The sequence below is a fragment of the Lissotriton vulgaris genome, chromosome 3_1 (genome assembly GCF_964263255.1).
Source record: "Lissotriton vulgaris chromosome 3_1, aLisVul1.2, whole genome shotgun sequence".
Classification (NCBI taxonomy): Eukaryota; Metazoa; Chordata; class Amphibia; order Caudata; family Salamandridae; genus Lissotriton; species Lissotriton vulgaris.
Genome location: NC_141689.1, coordinates 1,315,554,162 through 1,315,571,927, shown reverse-complemented (window position 1 = coordinate 1,315,571,927; position 17,766 = coordinate 1,315,554,162). Strand labels below are relative to the sequence as shown.

The 17,766-nt window shown below is 43.2% G+C and overlaps 1 protein-coding gene across 5 annotated transcripts in view; it reads left to right on the top strand.

Annotated features, from left to right (window-relative positions):
* The window catches only part of PAQR3 (progestin and adipoQ receptor family member 3), a 656,943-nt gene that overhangs the window by 244,490 nt on the left and 394,687 nt on the right, over positions 1–17,766 (top strand). For all 5 annotated transcript variants that reach the window (XR_015309345.1, XM_086961801.1, XM_086961798.1 and 2 more), the window contains one exon: positions 8,959–9,156. Coding sequence is in view for 4 of the 5 variants with exons in the window: in XM_086961801.1 (XP_086817927.1) it covers positions 8,959–9,156 (198 nt within the window). In the remaining variant the exon portion in view is untranslated. The remainder of the gene's footprint in view (positions 1–8,958; positions 9,157–17,766) is intronic.

Below are 17,766 nucleotides of genomic sequence, written 5' to 3'. Positions count from 1 at the left end.
TTTCACCCGTAATGAGGATGAAGCAAGTCCACGACACCTAGAATTAAATATAGGGCGAAGTATCCATGAAAGTGCCATTAAGGGTAAACGGAGCCCCCATAGCTAAATCAATAGTCCCCCCATACCTGTGATAAGGCGCAGTCGTTACGTTCATCTGATAGCCAGCAAAGACGAAACCCGGCGTTCTGCGCCATTTTAAATTGCAATCAATCACATACTTCGCCAAGACTAGTCACGTGTTAGCAGGATCGGTCCCAATGTCTCAACTGTGTGTTCGTAACTCAATGTGGCGGCCATCTTGAGATGGAGCCTACTGCTCATAGTGTGTGTACCAATAGAGAATGCCGGGGTATGACGCATAAGTATATGATCCACGGGGATCTAGTCTCGTTTTTGAGCACCAATATATACATATAATTTTTGTTGTAGATACGATTCGCCAATACTGATGTAACGTCCTATGAATCGTGGCACCTTCAATTGAATACGGTGCTCACAAATAGGTGAGAAGTTATTAGATCTGGGTGTGTATTGTCTGATCGTCCTGTGTTTTTAAAGTTGAGAACTTTTTTGGTATAGAGTATATGAATACAGTGTCCAACCTTTAATAGCCAATTTTCTCTTAACAGTTGTAACGTGAAATTGGACCACAATCTGCAATTTGGAAAATAGCGACTTTCCTGCTAAATTTCTTTTCTACGGATTTGTGTTCTAAATTCGAATTAAGAATTAGGTGAGATATTTTAGAGATATGAAGTGAAAATAGCCTTAGGTACCCTTAATAATGTTGGTGCTAAACTGTAACAGGGCGACTTAATGCCTCACTGTGGGATATATTGATCAGAGGAAAGAAAAAAAATCGTCTTTCTATTTGTATTTAGCCCACTATTATGTATTGACAGGAATTGATTATGTGGTCATTTTGAACATAGGAGGACCCCTTTTACAAGAAGATACTAGTTATTGACTTTCGAATAAGGACACTTCTTCGAGAGGCATCATTATTGCTGACCTTTGTGACTAGTTGCGAGGTATATATATTTGACCTAAACACAATTTGATAATATGGCACCCTATTGATCTACATTTAACTTGTGTTCTTATGTCATATTAATGTCTCTTTATTTTTTAATTCTATAAAAAATAACTGCTTGCTTGGTTTCTGAAAAATGGTAGTATTGTTATTATTTTTTATGTACGGAAGAGTGGTTGAAGACACTAACTTCTGGATATTTCCCTTATGTTAGAACGTGGATGTCTGGAATCACCCAGCTGTGGTGACGGAACCTAGTGAGGATTATCATTTTTCTTTCTCAAGTTTACTGTTATTTAGGTGCTCTCTACCGTAAGGTGAGAGGCCACAGGATGAATCTATTCCCTTTTATTGATGTATATATTAGGACTTGGTCATTATTTTCTTCTTTTTTCTTCCTTCTCCTGTTTTTCCCATTTACTTTCTTCTACTTTTTAACTTTTCTCATCTGCCTTTTGTTAAAATCTATTTATTTGTGCATTTCAATGATGTTATGACAACAGAGCATGTTTTTATCAAAGAAGCTGACTTTGTACATTGTAAAATTGAGAAATTAATTTGTTCCCTTACATAGCTCTTTAATTGTTAGTTTTTGGTCCTGTTGGAGAAATTTGTTGTCTTTTGGCTTTAATAATCCGAATGTGATGTATATGTATGTCTTGAATATATTTGTGTAATTTCTTGCTTTGGATCTATACACATGTCATGTAAGGTTTAGTCGTATGTGTTGTTTCAATATTATTTTTGTACTGTGTATATATGTTTTATATATGTATATTTATGTTTGTGTATAACATGATTATTGCAGCCCTGACGAAGCTCCCGTGGCACTAGGGGAACGAAACGTGTTGGCTGTGCCTGTTTTTTATGAAAAGAGTTAATAAAGAGAAGAACTTCCTCACAAACCTCTTGGGCAAATGACTTTATTGGAGTGCACCTTCCTTTTCCTATGAACATTTTGTGTTTTATACATCCTCTGGCAGCGAGTGTTGGGAGAAGTAACACCAACGTATAAATTAAAACTGACGGAATTGATGTGCTTGACCTTGTTCTGCTGCTGTGCTTTTTGTATCTATCTCTTTTATAATCTAGTTCCAAACTTTAAAGCTTTGCAAGGGGTTGCTTAAATATTGGTGGGGGCTTCAGTGCCATGCTCATGACATAATGAATTACTTATCCTCCAGATGGGTATCTCACAGTACGTTGGAGGAGTTAGCGAGTAGTATGGAAGCCTTGGCATGTGCTGTGTACATATGAGAGAGGCTATTCTTTCTATGGAGGGGTTCATAAGACTCATTCAAGAATTGACTTTTTCTTAGTGGACAGGCACGCCTTCGATATATTACTAACAACACTGATAGACATTAGGTTGCTTTCCAATTATTCCCCAGTCACTGTAGCCCTTGGACTTCAAGTGCCTAAGCCATGGGGCTGTTGGATGTGGAGTCTAAACAAGAGCTATTTCTCAATATCACATTGAGGAAAGTAATAGCCGAGGCATGATTAAGCCATTACTTTAATTAAAATGATTCAAGCCAACTTTCGCTCTGAACGGTGTTGGATGCAGCAGAGGCAGTCATGAGAGGCAAGTTAAAATTCAGATCGCAGCCCTCCAAAAGTGTAACAGAGAGCAGAAGCAGGAGCTGAATATCCAGACTTCTGCTCCCGAACAGCAATATAAAGTAAACAACTTGTCCAAGACTTTTAAAAACGTAATTAATGCATGAGGAGAACTGGAACACTTACTAATTGGTCAAATCCCTTGACTCTACATGGACCCAAAACTTTAAATAAAGGGAGGCATGCTGACAAATTGCTTACCTGTAATTGCGAGCCGTCTACATCCGAAACTAGATATGCATGATCCTGACTGAAGCTGGGGCAGAACTGAGCTGAACGCCTGATATTTTACAAACATTCTACAAGCTCAACCCCACCTTATACCGAGACCAGGTGTTTGATGTGAATTGGCAAGATTCCTTTTTGACATCCTAAAGACTTCCCATAATGTCCTAGGAAATACTTTTAGAATTGGAACAGCCAGCCTCCCACTTGGAAGTGTAGGTATGACCTGGAATAACATCCCGGGGTCTGCTGGGTTTTTAGTGGTATTTTGGTTTTTTTAGTAGGCATTCCAAGACTCCTTAGCCGACCCATTCGCGAAACAATTCAATCATATGGAAGAGATGGTGAGAATCCCGGATACTGTGGTGGAGTCGACCATTATGTTCCTCCTAAACTGGATAAGAACCCCAAACAAATCAAATTCTATCACCCATATAGCTCTCTTTAACCTCTTCGCCGCTAATGACAAGGGTAACTCGTCATGGACTTTCCATTGATTTCAATGGAAAGTCAATGGCAATAGTAATAATGCCTTAGCAGTAAAGGGGTTAACAATGATGCCAAACTATTAACCAGGATTCTGTTCTCTAGGTTGCACCAGATCAGGACGGAATTGATGTCAACTTCCACTCGGAATTTGTGCCAGAATGGCAATGGTGCAACAACACACGGGTCAATGCCAAGCTTATACACTTATTAAGGAAGCTTAAAATCCCAATGTTCTTTCTCCAGCTTGATATGGAGAAGCCCTTCCACTGGGTTGTCTTGCACTTCCTTTCATAAATTTTGGCCAAGACGTCTATAGGCCAGGCAATGACCTCCTTAATCCTGGCCATATTCAACAGCTGATTGTATAAATCAAGATGAATGTTGAACTCGCACAGCAGATTCCACCAGCGAGGGGTCTTAGGCATCGGTGCCCTGTGTCACCCCTGTTGTTTGCCCTAGTGACAAAACTGTTGATTCAGACAGTCAATGGACCTAAGCTATAAAGAGATTATTTCAAACTATGGGACTGTGAGAAGTTGGCCTGATATACGAGGTCTCCAATTCTTGGGGCACCTTGTATCAGTCCAAACAATCCCTTATGGTGATGCTTGTAAGTCAACCTTATAGACAAGCTATCCTAAGGGTAGCATGGACTAAGCAGCCTCAAAGGCTTAACTCAAGAGGTCGTGTTAAGCGAGCTGTTTTACCAATCACAAACCTGTAATATCAAATGAAAGGATACCACACAAGTTATATATTATAAAAATATATGTATTTATTACTAGAATAATCCTCTGTACTCTTTATGAGTGCAGAGGCACAAGCGTTTAAACAAAAGCAAAGTTAAACATATAAAAGTTGCACAATTATGGATGAGGCCCAGGGGCCACGCAAACCATATATTAAGAAAGTGGTATAAGAGATACCAATCGAACAGTGGTTAGGCCTAGGGCCTAGAGAATCGCTGGGAGCAGTCGGGACTAGCAATGCTGAAGTCAGGAAAAGCCCGCGGGATTCGGGTGCAGCGCTTAAAGCACACACATGCACCAATGCAAAGTAAATGGTGCGTAAAAGTTATAAAGTTACTGCAAAAGGAGACTTCCGCTTAACCTAGAAGGACGAAACTTTAGACACATCCACTAGAGGTGTGTACCAGTGTAGGAACACCGGCGTTGCTGAGTTACCTCGCCCACAGGAAGCGGATGCACAGGTGCGAAGTAGTGTCGGGTTTCGTCACGCAGGTTGATGGTGCCTGGAGACGAAGATGCTGCAGGCGTCGTGAGAAGAAGTGTCCGGTGTGATCCAAGGGTGGATCGAAGATAAAGATGATCTGAAAGCAGAGGGGACAGAGTCTGGGTCACTCAGCAGTGACCAGGGTGGAACCAGGAAGGAACCAGGCAATGTCGGGCGCAAACAGGTCGATGTCGAGAAGCTTCTCTCCGCTGCCACGTGGACTCTGGGGCACCGAGGATGTCCAGGAGTGGATCAGGAGCTGTCCCACGAAGGCTCTCGCTGTCGGCGGTGTCGGCTTCCGGATTGGAGCAAACAACCCTTGGCAAGCGCAACCCACGCAGGATTCGAAGATGGCTTAACACTCGGACCAGGAGGGTCAGAGCGGGGGCTGCTTTTCAGGGGAGCGAGGGCAAGTTTGGAGCAACCAGACTCACGAGTAGGATTTCAAAGTTCGTCGGTACAGGGGCCACAAGCCAACGGGCAAGTGACCGGACCAACGCGTTGAGCCAAAAGATGCAGAAGGGCCCCACGCAGCACTCGGTGAGTGTAGATGGGTGAGCTTCGGTGCAAGAGAGGCTCAGGGCTGGGGCTTCTCAAACCCCAATGCACAGCTTCGAGGGGACCTCAGATGCTGCATGGTCAGTGCCTCGTGGTCTTTTCAAGATGGTGGGCCCCCCGCTTCAGGTCGCCTCCACGGGTCTCAGCTCTGCAGGGACTATGGATCGGGCTGTTAGAAGGCAGGCACACTGGGTCTTGTCGAACTCTGTCGCTCGAGTTCCGGCGGGAACTGCAACAAAGCAAACGTTGAGGTGCTGGATGGTGCCTGTTTGCACAGGGTGGTCACTCCTTGACCACAAGGGAGATTCTTCAGTCTTCTACGTCGGGTAGGATGTCGAAGGTCCAGAGTTTCGTTTCATAAGTTTCAGTCAGGATAATCTGAGTGCGTTGGCACTGCTCCCATTCTTATACCAATCTAGGGTGCTGGATTACCTGCTAGGTCCCTCCTATGGGTGGGACCCAGGAAGGGGGTGGTTACACCCCTTTCCCTTTGTCCAGGGTCGCGCTGGGACTGGGGCTGGTGAGCCCCAGAACCGGTTTGACCGGATTATGCAAGGGGAAGCCTTGTGCTCCCCAGGCACTGTCTGGTTTCTTTCAAACCTCCCTGCTACAATCCACTATCTCCTGTCTGGGGTGGTGTGACACCTCCCCGTGACAGGAAACCCTTTATCCAGGCCTCCTCGGCTGAGTTTCGGTCAGCAGCAGGAGGTCAGACTCGTGTCTGTGGCAGAAGCGTCCATTTTGTGATGCTGAGGCTCTTTTAAAAATCAACTGCGTTTCAGTAAAGTAACATGTCTTCTCCCTCTAGAAGGGTGGAATGCTATCCCTGTCGACAGGACTGTCGAGGGGATAGTATTCCAAATCGTATGACACCTTACGCGACATGTTTTGATAAAGCCAAACCAAAGTTAGCACATTACCGCGATGAATTATAATGCACTTAAGAGTATATGGTATGGCATTATCCCGGAACTGCTTAGGGAGTTGTTCCCGACAGCTGCAGACAGGCTCAGCTCATGCTCGAGCACCATCTCACGTTAAACTAAGCACTCTGCCTCCGGGATTGATAAGGCCTGCCAAAGGAGTGACTTATAGGTTTATATGTGCCCAAATATAGGTTTAGATATAGGTATACTATATCTAAGCAAGAGGTGATTACACCAACTTGCCCCAGCTGAGTGATCAGCCAGTTGTGTCAATTTAAGAACCAGCCAGGGGTGGCAAAAGCGATGCTGCAGCCCCTGGTAGGCCTTGGATGCACCTATGTCCATGGCACCTATGGTACACTGTGTAGGGGCTGACAAGGTGTCCAGTACCAATTTGGTTAGGTACCTATAGTACATGTATGTGAATTTAGAGAGAGAACAGCAGGCTATGGGTCTGATTAGCAGGCCCACAGCCACATTAAGTCGAAAACCAGTGAAGCAAAAAGCAAAAATTGGGGTGACCATAGGATAGCAGACCCTACTCTCCTACAGGGACATATAAGGCCGTCCTCTTTGCAGCTGGCATTCTGTGTTTCCTGACGGAACCAGCAATCTTGGTCCAAGATTTGGTTATGGAGTTAAAGATTACCTCTAGATTCAAATCAAATATTCTAAATCAATAGGTATAGGGGTGGCCAAATCAAGTCACACGTCAAGCCCACACTTGGTGCAGCAGAGCTTCTAATATATACGGAGTGCACCATACAATATCTAGGAACTAAAATTCATGGCAATTGTTCTGCCCTCTTTGCCTGCAATGTCCCAACTCCATTAGACACACTCTTCAAGGACCTATATTGTCGGGGTCGACTGGACCTATCCTGGTTCAGCTGTATTAATGGTGTCAAATGAACTTCCTTCCCTGTCTGCTCTGTTTTACTCAGACACTACTGCTATGATTTCCGAAAGCCATACTCAAATATCCAGTTTTGCCTACGATACTTTATATGAAGTAACAAAGCAGGGTGGTGAAGTTTATTCTTTAAAAAAAAACACTAGAAAGTGGCTTATGTTTCCCAGGCATTACACACTATATTTTGTCAGCACTTGTCTTCCCGGAATTGGAATGAAGGCATCTTCAAAGCTAAAGCTGCGCTTGGTGACGGAAGAGGCTTATTCCCCAGTCCCTCTCAAATATTTTGCGGCTGTCTCCACACCACTGACCCAAACCCAACACTCTTCTATAGGCATACATAGTTGGGTGATTGGATGAGAAGGACAATTGCACCTATATACCATTCTCTGCTGCCCTCCCTCAACTATGTTTTAAACTTTCATAGTGTGATCTTAGTCGCAAGGCAGTGGGTGGCAGTACAGGGTCAAAGATGAGAAGAAAGCCAACAAATTATACGAGGGATAGCTAGGATGTGGTGGTTAATCATTGTGACGTAGTGTTTTGTGAGTTTTCAACTCTTTTCTAAATTGGAGCAGCATCAGGACGGTCCGGATGGATAGGGATGTTGTTTCAGATCCTGAGTTCATATATGGAAAAGGCCTGCTGCCGTGTTTTTTCTTTTGTACACTTCTTGTTGATCTGCAGTCTGATGATTTACTGCCTGAGGGTGTGCCCTGCAAGATAAGCGGGGATACTGGTCATGGTGGCTTTGGAAATGATGTACCTCTTTTTGAAGATGGTGCGAGCTAGCAATGGGGGCCAATATAGTTCCATCAGAATTAAGGTGATGTGATCAAATTTTCAGGCCCTGGATCAAATGTGCTCCTGCATGTAGGATGGCTTAAGGGGTACCAGTATGGAGTCGAGGGGGCCATGGAGTAGAGCATTATCACCATCCGGATGCTAGATTAAGTGTGTGTGTGTGAACAGCTGTCCTGAAATCTCTTTCAGGAAGAAACTGCTTCATTTTCTTTTGAAGAGACAGCTGGAACCAGGCATCTTAGTTTATTTTCTTTGCAATGTATTCTTTGAGGGTGATTTTGGTGTGCAGGATGAATCAAGGTGACGTGGCAGTCTGTGAAAGTTGGGGCCCGAAGCCGCCATAAAGGTACATATGATTAAGTCTGGTTGGTACTGTTTCTTAAGCTGAGCTTCAGGTAGGCGCTGGACATCAAGTTCTGGATGATGTGCAGGCAGAGCTTTTAGACATTAGATGTCTGTAGTGTCTCTCTCTTCTTGAACAGGAATTGACAGGATCCTCAGCGGTTTGGTGAGTTCTTTAATGGGATAGACGTCAGAATAAGAACAGAATGCACAGATATCAACCGAATCTAACATAGAGACAACTTTAATGTAGCACAGGAAATGTGTTGTGAGGGAATGGGTGACCGACACACAACGAACGAAGGGAGCTGGCTCAAATAGAGACTATATTTTCACAGAAAATATGGTATGCAAGAAGATGTTTTTCATACCAATGTTCGACCCTAAGCCTGAGCTCCACCTTTGTCTGACATGATTATATGCAGAAGTTGGAGGAGGACCTAACGTGTTCTTTACCAAAGTAGAAGTGAGAGGCAATCTGAGTGAGGGCTGCAAAAAGTAGTGATTTGCAATTCTTGGCCATCTGTGAATTATTCAGACTACTTTGTGGACATGCGACTAACAGAAGTGCAGTCTGGAAAAACACATGTTAAACTTTTTATAAAGATTTAAAAGCTGATTTTAAAAACAAAACGTTTGTATGGGGTACCCGAAAATGAATTTCATTTTAATTTCTTTCTAATGAGAATTTGTGTAAACAAATCAAAATGGAATGTAAAGCGTAGTTGTCCTGAAGACATAATTCTAAATTGATTCTATAGGTAACCCTGGTTTCGTCATCATCTTGTGTGTTTTGCTGTTTCGTCTTCTTTTAGTACTGGCGGCAGATGTACTTGATCACAGTACTTGCTATGATCCTGGCTGTGTTCTTTGCTCAGATTCATCCCAGCTACTTCACCCAGCCGTGGCATAGACTACGCTCTGTTATCTTTTGCTCTGTGTCTGGATATGGAGTAATTCCTACAATACATTGGATCTGGCTGAATGGAGGATTTGGGGCACCAATCGTCCAGGTAAGGTGACAGATATGGGAAGTGCCCCTTTCTGGGCGTGCTTCATTTTTTCAAAGAGGACTCATACTGTGGATTTGCTTGAATGTCTAGAGCAAAGATTATGAACGGGGAAATATATTTGTATAGTTTTGATCCATCTTTTTTTAGATGTATGGCACATGTAGGATTGCATCTCTTCTTAAGTGTTATGACGTCATTGCTTAATTTAAAGTTCAGATTTTCATATCTCAGAAAATAATGGTGTCTGAAAGTGCACTAAAGACATTTATGTCTGTTTATTCTGTGTACTTTCCAGTTTTTTTAAACAAAATCGGTGATAAAATGACTAAAAGCACACAGGAGGAAAAAGCTTACCTTTTTCAGTCTTTTATCTTGGGAATTCAGCCTGAAACATTCCAAGCCTGTAGCTATGCAAACCTTTTAAAGTTCCTGTATTTAAAAAAAAAAGCTCAGTATTATGAATTTATGCAAGTTTTAATAGCACGTGGCCCATAGGCATTTGTGCATTGTACAGCGACAACTTAATGGTTTTATAGAGCACATTAAAAAATGGAGCACAAGTATGGGATTAAGATTGCTCATAAATTGCATATGTATAGTGCACTGGCAAAACAATATGTTCATCTGTATAGAGCGCAGTACAAAGGTAGTAGAAATTTGCTAACCGTTTACAGAGCCTTAAACCAAAAACGCATAGCATCAGTAGTACATGAATAAAGCTAAAAATAGCTTAAGTATGAACAGTACACTGATAACAAAAAGTTTATATGATGCAAAAGTATTGAACGTAAAGGAGTGGAGCAGAGCATTGGGCTACCCTCGTAAGGTCAGGTCACTTTCAATGCCCGGTTCCTATATATCCAGCTTAATATATTGCACAGAGCCTATTTAACGCCAGACAAATTACATAGAATATATCCTGCAGTGGTGCCTGAGAGCCTGAGCTGTTGGACCCCTGTGTCGGATATGCCACATATGTTCTAGAGTTTCCGCGGTTTGGGGACAGAGGTCTGTGTGACCCTCTCTCATGTCACACGCTGTTTTGACCTAGACAGTGCGGCCAGTTGCCTGCTGGGCCTCTACAGACTCCGAAAAGCGGGTGGCGCCGCAAACCGCTTCATAGATCTCACACTGATGCTTGCCAGATGGGCAGTTGCAAAGTATTGGAAGGCCTCTGCGCTCCCAATCACAGCACAGTGGTGGGGGTTGGTGGCCAGATGGTGTAGGGTGGAAGCGGTGGTGCTTCGTCGGGAGTTGGTGCAGGGACTGAGGAAGTGCTCCATGTCCACAAAATGGGACGAGCTCCTAGTGGACCTACAAAGAACTGTGGAGAGTGATGTTGGCTCTGCATAGCGGGGTGGGTCCACTAAGCAGGATAGCTTCATCGCCCGTGTCTTGATCTGTTAATCCTCCTCCAAATTCCACCCCTCTGAAACACTGCAGCGATTGTCACTTCCACTCCATTAGTTCTATCTTTAACATACAGTGGCTAGATACATGTAGTATGGTAGAGTGCCAAGTTCCTAGTCCTACATTGATAAAGGCAGCAATTAGATTGTGCCCAAGTCTCCTCATGTGAGAGGACGATAGGCTCAAGATTGTTGTTATATTCTTGTTTCAAAGCTGATACCATCTTGATATAAAGGGCTACATTGGCATTGAACATCAATGTTACATAATGATGTACCTTTACTCCTGTATTGTGATGCAACAACCAATGTACTAAAAAAGCCAATCAAGATGGTTTAAAATAAATACTGCAAAATTATAATGAGTGAATAAAACTGCTTGCAAATAACGTGAATTAGAGGGAATAGAAAGGAGTATAAGAGGGCAGGAAGCAGGTTGCTTAGAAATCTAGAGAAAAGAGGGAATTGTGGTTAAATGGGAGGTGCGAGGTAAAATAAGATGATTGCAACTGGAGCTGAAAAGGAAGTTTGAGAAGAGAATAACAAATTGAGAGGCTGGCAAGGGAATCATTGGATTAAAATATTTTAAGAGCAGATAGGATGATGCCTTTCAAACAGAAGTAGTTTCAGCCTCTTTTTCAAAGCATCGCCCACCTAAATATAAATCGGGCCCTAAGGCACTTTTGTGGAGCTTGAATTCGTTCACTGGGGCAAGGCTGCAGGCTGCAGCCAAACAGTGCTCAACAAGAATGTTTACCTTCTCCATGAGTTCCCACCAAATCGGATTTGCTGCTGCGGAAAAGCTCAGCATGGGAGCTACTTGGATCTTCAGTGTGACCGCAGCTCTCCTTTGTCAGATCGGCTTGGCAGGTTTATTCCAGTCCCTCCCCCTATTCTTGAGGAGCCTGGGGGAATTTACATCTTTTAAAAAAGGCCTGAAGACTTACCTCTTTCCCAGGGTAGTGTAATTTTGTGATTGTGTATCTGGTCAGGTAGAGTCAAAGCGCCAGGATACCCTCTGGGTGATAGTAGCGCTAAACAAGTGTGCAATACATACATACATACACTGGAAGGCTTTAGAACCAAAACGTTTCTAAGTGGCAGGTTTCAGGAGATGTTAGGAGGAGTACACTTTTGAACAAACCTTGGATTCTAGGGCCTCAAGAACAGCACTTGTGGGTCAAGAGTCACTGCAGCAGAAGCCTCAGACAGGGTCCAGGGAAGGTCCGGCTGAGCAGTTGCAGGAAAGGCCTCTTGTAGCTTGTGTCCCTGTAGCTTGAATAGGAGGTTGGCCATAAGCCCATTCCAGCCCACGTCTTTGCACAGGGTAGAAGAGGGAGAGCAAGTCTCTAGGCTCTTCTCGGGTGTCAGGGAGCAGCCTGAATCCTCTTCTGATCTTCCACAGGTCCAGTGGTGTTATCATAAGGATACTGTGGGCGTTACATCTAGGCCTATGGGTGGATGTGACTCTTGGCTGCTCCCTAACAAGTGGGATCCAAGTTCCCTGGGATTACCCAGCTAGGCTTTGTAGCACTTCATGTGTGCCTTACTGCAAAGAATACCACAGTTCCCCTCTCTGCCTATATCTAAGATGGCGAATTGCTTCTCCCCTTGTACAGATTCTGTGTGCCTTTCCCAGAGGTGTGGCTAGGGAAACGAGCAGCCCATCCCCTGTAGTCAATCGAAACGAGTTCTGCGGGCAGCTCCTGCCCACTGTGATTTGAAGCCTTCCTGTCCTAGGGGAGCAAAGAAAGGCCATGCCCATGTATCAGCTAATGCTTGCCAGTGAGAGAGTAGGCCTCTTTGAAGTTAATCAGGTTCCTAGGCACAGCCCAGATAATCATGCCAGAAGAACAGAAACGCCTACCCACACCCAAATCTGTGTTTCCTGTGTTGGGATAAGATTTCACACCTCATTCAGGAATAGGCACTCAGAGTGCTGCAGCTAGAAACTAATGGAAATGACACAGGCAAGTTTTTCTGTAACATTTCGAGGCAACAGGATGACGAACCAGTCCATGAATCCACCATCATTTGACAGTGTGGGATCTTTTCAAGATAAAAGCTACTGGCTTAGACATAGTGTGAGTACACCAACCTTGATTCGCCTGTGAAGGAACCTCCAGTACATTAATCCACCATCGTTTGAGTAGGAGGGCTCATTCCAAGAAAGAAACTGTGAGCAAATTACACATCTTTTGAGGACATCACCCTTGATTTTCCTAGGAAGGATTTCCAGATTAAACCCTCTGGTTGTGGGCCAGTACATATTCTAATGTTAATTCCACATCTAGAAGAAGGACATAATTTATGGTCAAATACATTTGCCAAATACAATAATGGTAACATCCTCATTCAAGCCTCAGACCGAAATCTCAAGAGCTTTGACAGAATATTTATGGGTATTAAAAATACACTTAATAACTCGAACCCTGCCAGTCATCATCCTATCAGTCTCCCCACTAATGCAGAACCTTTGGTTCCCTCCGCCTCTCTCTCCTCCTGCTCCGCTTCCCCCTCATTTCACATGAACAGGTCTGTCAATTCCTCCATCACGGAAGGTGAGTGTAATACCCACATACCTAACCCTGACAACCAGGTTAATCCTCACCTTGGCTCCGTTACTTACTATCAACTCACTTACCCACACTACTTTCTCCTCCCTCAGTGCGTCCCCCATCTCTTTGGATAAAATCAACTCACCCACACTACTTTCTCTTCCCACATTGCGTCACCCATCTCTTTGGATAAAATCACCTCTTGTTTTTGGATTGCTGTGTGGTGCATCTCTACACTTTATTTTGGTACATTTATCTTCTAAATTGAGCAATCTGAAAGGACCAGGGTGTGGTGGGGGTAGGCATAGTGGTCTGAAAAGTAATACAGGCACAAATGGTAAATAAAGTTGAGGCGTTCCTCTTCAACTGGTCTATCACCAATATTACTATGAATTAGCTTACATCTTAGTTGGTCACTTTTCTAACTCTAACCTGTTCCAGACATCCAGGTACGATGCTATGTTACAATGAATTTTGCCACAATTATCTCCTTTATAGATCTGGCTTGGAGACTGATTTAGCCGTTTCGGCAGCCTCCTGTTTTCCAAAAATATCCCCCTGTCTCCCTTTTCTTCATTCATTGCTCTGTTTGTGTCATTCACATTTTGCTTCCACCCACAATACCACAGGACTAATAGTCTGTTCACATCAGTCGTTGCTTCTCTTCACTTTCTTAAATTTGTACGTTTTGCATATGCACATCTGCCTAAAAACCAGTGGCTGATGGGCCTATTTCCTTTTATTGAAATGTTTGTTTTTGCAGTGGGTCGATTTTGTGGGGTTTTTTGTTTGTTTTTTTAATGTAATTTTTTAAACCTTGGTATTCCTGTAGAGACCACATTTTTATGTATTATTTCTTTTGAACCTTTTATGCCTATTGCATAGGTTTGCACACAAAAAAATAACAATAAGATGAAGATGGAATGCCAAAGCAAAAAATTTTGGCTTTGCCAATGTGTACCATCTCACCGTATTACACTCTGTTGGTTGGTTCAAACATTTGATGTAAGAGGGGTTGAGGTAAAAAGTGACCTTCTCACTCCTATTTAATTCTGCCTCCAGGGCCTCAGCACCTGCTCCTTCTGGATATAGTTAGTAGGTGCCTCAGGAAGCACAACTCCTTGTACAGGTCTACATCCGGACATGCCCAGCTTGATTGAGCTGGACTTTACTGCGTGAAGCCGACTTAGAAGCTCAGAGATGCACACATGGTTTCCAGTGTGTCACCGTACCCTAAAGTTAAGATGTGGGCTCCTAAACCATTTGCTGGATGCAGATTTCTCCCCTATCGGGGAAAAAGCCCTGATCACCTCACAGTGGCCTAGGCATGTATGTAGGTTATTTGGTTTGACAAATCCAATATGACCCATCCAAAAACAATAATCACTGGCCTAGATGCACTGAACCTGCATCAGATTGTCCACAAACCCACACACATCGCTGGACATATCCTAGATGTTATTTCTGCTAATACTAAACTAATTACCTTTCAAACTATAACTTCAGTCACATGGTCAGACCACCACTTGCTTGCTTTCCAACATAAAACAACACTAAGGGACTCACCTAAAACTAGCCTACATCCATCCACCTATCAGCCATGGAACAAACTCAATTTGGAACACTTAGAAACACAACTAACATCAAGTACAAATCTGGAAACAATAACTTCGGTTCAAAATCCATATGAGTGGCTGCAGGAAGCTTTGACATTCTGATACCTCTCAAAACCACACAACAGCACAAAAGAAAAAAGCGCCTTGGAGAAACTTAGAAATAAAGACATAAAACGACAAATTAGAAAGCTGCAACATACCTGGCTCAAAACAAATTCCAAACAAAACAAACTTCACCTACAAGAAATTAACAGATTATACAAGTCAGCTATCAAAAAAGCTAAGAAAAGGTACTACTCCTACAGAATTCAAAATGCTAAATGTGCAAATAAAGAATTCTATAAAATGCTCAATGAATTTCGCAAACCAAATTGCCTAGAAGCAATTCATCCTGTTACTCAAGATTTCACAGACAAACTGGCAAATCATTACACAGACAAAGCAGACACATTGGACTCATACTTAAAACAGAAACAAAGCACCAGCACTAACCCCTGTACAAAACAACATTCCAAGAATACTCTAATCCACCCTCTCCGTTTCTTCCAACACATCTCACACAATCATTTTATGGACCTGGTCAAAGCAAGCAAAGCAAGCAGGCCTGCCTGCAGCCCGTCTGACCCCTGTCCACCCCACACTTTCAAGACCATTCTTTTAACAACCTCTGCTGCCACTCCAGTAAGAAGAATCATCAACGATTCCTTAACTACCGGAATATTTCCAGAAGAACTAAAAAAATCGCACATACGCCCTTTACTGAAGAAAACAAACTTGGACCCATTGAACCCTGACAACTACAGACCCATTACAAATGGACCTTTCCTAGGCAAACTGATAGAAAGAGCAGTGTTCGCCCAGATGTCACAATTCATTGAAGAGAATGACATACTGTCAGACTTCCAAACAGGATTCCGTCCGGGAAGAGGCACTGAATCTGCCCTCCTTGCTATCTGGCATGACTGAAGAATACAGTTGACAGCAGCGGGGTTGCTGCGCTACTCCTCTTGGACCTCTCGGCTTCCTTTTACGCGGTTGAACTGCTCTAGACTGGATCGCATCCTAACTTCGAAACAGAACTAATGTCATCCATACCCCACCTTTCTCGTCCAAACCATACTCCACAAAAGTAGGGGTCCCTCAAGGTTCTATCATCTCACCCATGCTTTTCAACATCTACATGAAGTCATTACTGGTACTGATCAATCAATTTCACCTCACATGCTATAATAATGCAGATAACACACAAATACTCCTTCATCTGGAATGCCCCAAAGTCAATGAAAAATCCTCAATTTTCAGTTGTCTCAGAGCCGTGGATCAGTGGATGACTTGGAGCCATCTCAAATTGAAGGCTTCAAAAACAGAAATACTCACGTGTGGCGATTGGAAACATTGCGACCCGCTTGCCGCCTGGCCTGATGAACTGTGAGCACCGCCTAAAGTATCGAAGGAAGTAAGAAACCTCGGAATGACCATGGACTCCAAGCTGTCGATAAATGCCTAAGTGGACAAACTAGCAAGATCAAGCTTTGTCACTATAAAAACGCTGCGTCGAATTTTCCCCCATTTGGGATTTCCACACAAGGTCCAAGCTACCATCTCCCTTGTTTTGCCCAAACTTGATTACGCCAATAGCCTCTACCACAGTTCACCTTTAACGACCATGAAAATATTACAACTGATTCAGAACTCGGCTGCCAGAGTACTCTTGCATATCAAACTGCAAGACCACATCTCACCTGCCTTGACAGCCCTGCATTGGTTACCGGTTGCCAGAAGATCCACGTTCAAGCTACTTTGTATCACCCACAAAGCAATACATGGAATGGGACCACTCTTCATCAGGAATAAAATCACCAAACACATTCAACAAAGGAACCTACGCTCTAAAGGGGCATCACGCCTCAAAATTCCATGATACAAGAAAAAAAACACTGGTGGCACATCCTTCTCTGTTCAAGCAGCCAAACTATGGAACTCTTTACCACCAACATAAGATCCACCAACAACCACCTTATCTTCAGAAAACCATTCAAGAATTGTCTCTTCCCCCCATAATGTAAGAGAAATTTACAGCATATGCCTCTGTATGTAAGTATTTATTTTCACTATAGATCTGTACCTATCTTTGTGTATTGCTTTGTATAAACATGTATAATAATTGTTGTTGTAAATAAATAAATAAAAAATCGTCTTTGATCAGTGGTTCCCAAACGTTTGACTCCTGAGGACCCCCATTGAGTCACCACTGGAAGGCGGGGACCCCCAAGCAATTTGTAGGATTTACATTTCAAACATTAAAACAGTCATTCGGAAAAAAATTAACCCACGTGTACACACAAAACAAAAACACGAATAACTAATGATTTTAGGGGCATATTTACAAGCCCCAATCACCATGGGAACATCACTTTTTGAGACGTTCCTGTGGTGATAGGGGCTTTGCCTCATTTACAAGGCATTGTTAAGCCACTTTACATGGCTTAATGGTGCCTTGTAAATAAGACCCCCTTTCACCAATGCTTAGCGTGAAAGGGGTGGGCAGTGGGTGTTACGGTGGGCATTTCCCCTGCAACACCCATTGATTTTGACCCTGCCCCCTATTTACAAGGGCAGCGTAAATGGGAAGCAGCGCCAAAATTGAGACCAGGGAAAACCTGGCCTTAACTTGGCGAAACAAGAAGAAATGCTTTATTTCTCCTCATTTATGCAAAACGCCTTAGATTGTTTATGTTCAGGAAGGTGACCCTTCCTACACATCAACAATCTTTTTAAAAAATTACATTTTGTAACTTCCATGTGTGATACATTAAGCAGCACACATAGAAGTGACAACACAACATTTCAAGATTGTTTATGTGCAGGAAGGGGACCTTCCTGAACATAAACAATCTTCCCCTGGTAAGTGTAGCGCCAGCACAGGGGAAACGCAGGGCTGTACCATATTCTTGTAAATATGGTGCAGCCCTGCGTTTCTGAAGTGGCGGAGTGTGTTATTATGCCAAGGAGACTAGCGACACTCTC